Source organism: Guillardia theta (assembly GCF_000315625.1).
Source record: "Guillardia theta CCMP2712 unplaced genomic scaffold GUITHscaffold_15, whole genome shotgun sequence".
In the NCBI taxonomy this organism is placed as follows: domain Eukaryota; class Cryptophyceae; order Pyrenomonadales; family Geminigeraceae; genus Guillardia; species Guillardia theta.
In genome coordinates, this window is record NW_005434659.1 from 566,166 (window position 1) to 568,681 (window position 2,516).

At 51.9% G+C, this 2,516-nt stretch overlaps 1 protein-coding gene across 1 annotated transcript; it reads right to left on the reverse strand.

The window, feature by feature from the left end:
- Window positions 1-1,294: 1,294 nt before the first annotated feature.
- Window positions 1,295-2,394, reverse strand: GUITHDRAFT_104061 (hypothetical protein; the record flags this gene model as incomplete). Its single annotated transcript, XM_005837170.1, has 7 exons — window positions 1,295-1,357; window positions 1,558-1,626; window positions 1,671-1,716; window positions 1,764-1,873; window positions 1,923-1,976; window positions 2,024-2,266; window positions 2,362-2,394. 7 exons carry the CDS (start codon window positions 2,392-2,394, stop codon window positions 1,295-1,297), a joined length of 618 nt encoding a protein of 205 aa, XP_005837227.1.
- Between the last annotated feature and the right edge of the window lie 122 nt (window positions 2,395-2,516).

A 2,516-nucleotide genomic window follows, 5' to 3' on the forward strand; every position in this document is an offset into this window, starting at 1 on the left:
CCTAACCCTTGAGCTAACCTAACCACCCCATCCACCACCCCCAGCTCTTCACCCTGCTATTGACCACCCCTTATTTGCACTGAATAATCCTATGAATCGATGGGGTCATAAGGAAATGAGGTCCCATGAAGGAGTGATACTACCGCAAAGAGGGAGGGAGCGAGGGAGGGAGCGAGGGAGGGAGCGAGGGGAGGAGCGAGGGAGTGAGCGAGGGAACGAGAGGGAGCGAGAGGGATCGAGAGGGAGGGAGGGAGGGAGGGAGCGAGCGAGCGAGCGAGAGGGGGCGAGGGAGCGAAAGGGAGGGAGGGAGCGAGGGAGCGAAAGGGAGGGAGTGAGGGAGCGAAGGAGCGAGGGAGCGAAAGGGAGGGAGGGAGCGAGGGAGCGAAAGGGAGGGAGCGAGGGAGCGAAGGAGCGAGGGAGCGAGCGAGGGAGCGAAAGGGAGCGAGGGAGGGAGGTGAGGAAGAAGACAGGGACAGGGACAGAGACAGAGACAAGGACCATGAATCAAGAGACCAAGAATAAAACGGCGGGGGGAAACGAGTATCTCGGGGTGTGTTGCGTACATGATGACTCAGAAATAGATGTTTGTCAAGGTAAGAAGGAAGGAAGGGACAGCAAGCGTCTCTTACGGGAGATAGAGCATTTCGGATGTGGCAGTGTAGCTCATGGACCTGATCATTGCTATTCTTCTTCCATCTCATCTTCCTGCTTGCCGTTGTGGTTGGCAGGCATAAAGGGAATGGAGATGAAGAAGTGTCGCAGTCGATGGAGAAGTCCGACCCCTGACGCCATTTTCACACTCGGTCACACTCTGGGCTTCTAGGGAAGAGGAAAAGGTGAGGTGCAGTGACCACCAGGAGTTCAGGGTTCATCCTCGAGGTCCATGGCGAGACAACCACAACAAGCAAGGAGCATCAACAGCCGCAATCAGGTCACAGCAGTGGCATCGAGTCGCGCGACCAGGGGCCTCATGACGCATGAGAGGGAAGGAAGCTTCTTGACGAGAAGACGTTCGGACAAACATGTGCGCGGCAATCATACCATGAACGGGCAGTGACGTGTCTCCTGCAGAAGGCAAAGCGTGAAGTCACTCGAAGAAGAGCTTTGTATGAGGCTCCGCACATGAATCGCAAGCGAAGGCGCTCAGCCTTCATAGTTTCATGCATGCAGGGCAGAACCATCTGGACATGAGAAGAGCCTGAGAGCGTTCAAAACTTCAAAGCATTGAAAACGTGCTTTGATCATGGCAATTGATTGAAATTATACAAGTGAAAGAACAAGCGAGAAGCGACGATCACGCCTCAGGATATCCGATCAGCCCGCGAGGCGGAAACCCAAAGTCCTTTGTCTTGATCCCCTGCATCACAGACCGAGAGTGAGACTCAAACCTCTTTCTCTCCTCAACTTCTTTCTCTCCTCAACTTCTTTCTCTCCTCGACTTCTTTCTCTCCTCAACCTCTTTCTCTCCTCGACTTCTTTCTCTCCTCGACTTCTTTCTCTCCTCGACTTCTCTGCTCTCCTCGACTTCTCTGCTCTCCTCGACTTCTCTGCTCTCACCATCTTCTTCAATTTTTCATCCATTTCGTCCCAGTCTGTCTCGTCACCTTCGTCTTGACACTTTTCATTCTACGAAAAAGTTAGGAGAACACAAGGTCAACTCACAAACTCACTCTATCGTATCCCCCGTAACTCACATCAATGAGCGCATCCCTGTGCCTGCGATCGTGCAAGTTGACATAGATACACGCAGGGGCAAAACCTACTTGGATCCAAGAGCTTGTACGATGTAATACAATCCCTCATTTCCGATGCTGTTCCAAGAAAGATACACTTCTTTGAGGTCCTTGTGCTGTTTGATCCACCTTGCCACGGCCTGCAGGTAGCAGCGCCTTGAGTGAATGGCTAGTTAGATAACGGAGGACCTTTGCGCCGCCCGGTCCAATGCAGTTGTTGCGCAGGTCGAGAGCTTCCACAGACTGTCCAGCGGATTCAATTAAATTGCAAGCACGGCAGTACATGTTACCGAAGCACTGTTGCTTAAGATCTCTTCCATCAATTTCTGACATCCGTCGGCGTGAATGAAATTGTTGCTCAGAATCAAGGTTGAGCAGTAAATATTCTTCTTAAATCCCTTGGCAATGTTCTTTATCTCGTTGTCTCCCACGCCATTGAAAGACAGATTGATCTGATCTTGTATCATCTTACAAAACAAAACAGACAGCCAATCTACCACAGCCGAAGGGCTTGTCTCGATCGCTTTTCCAAACTTTGAGGCATCGTTACAAGTCAACCAACCGGTGAAATCTTCTTCTCGCGTCCTGCAAGTCAAATACATGGTTTCTCTCAGCGGTTGGGGATTACCCAAGTCAAGTCAATCGGCATTTCGTTTTGCATCAGAGTCTAGCTCCGCCTCTCCCTTACTGACCCCCTCCTTGCTACCTTCCCCCTCCCTTCTTCTCCCTCCTCCTTCCCCCTCCCTTCTTCTCCCTCCTCCTTCCCCCTCCCTTCTTCTCCCT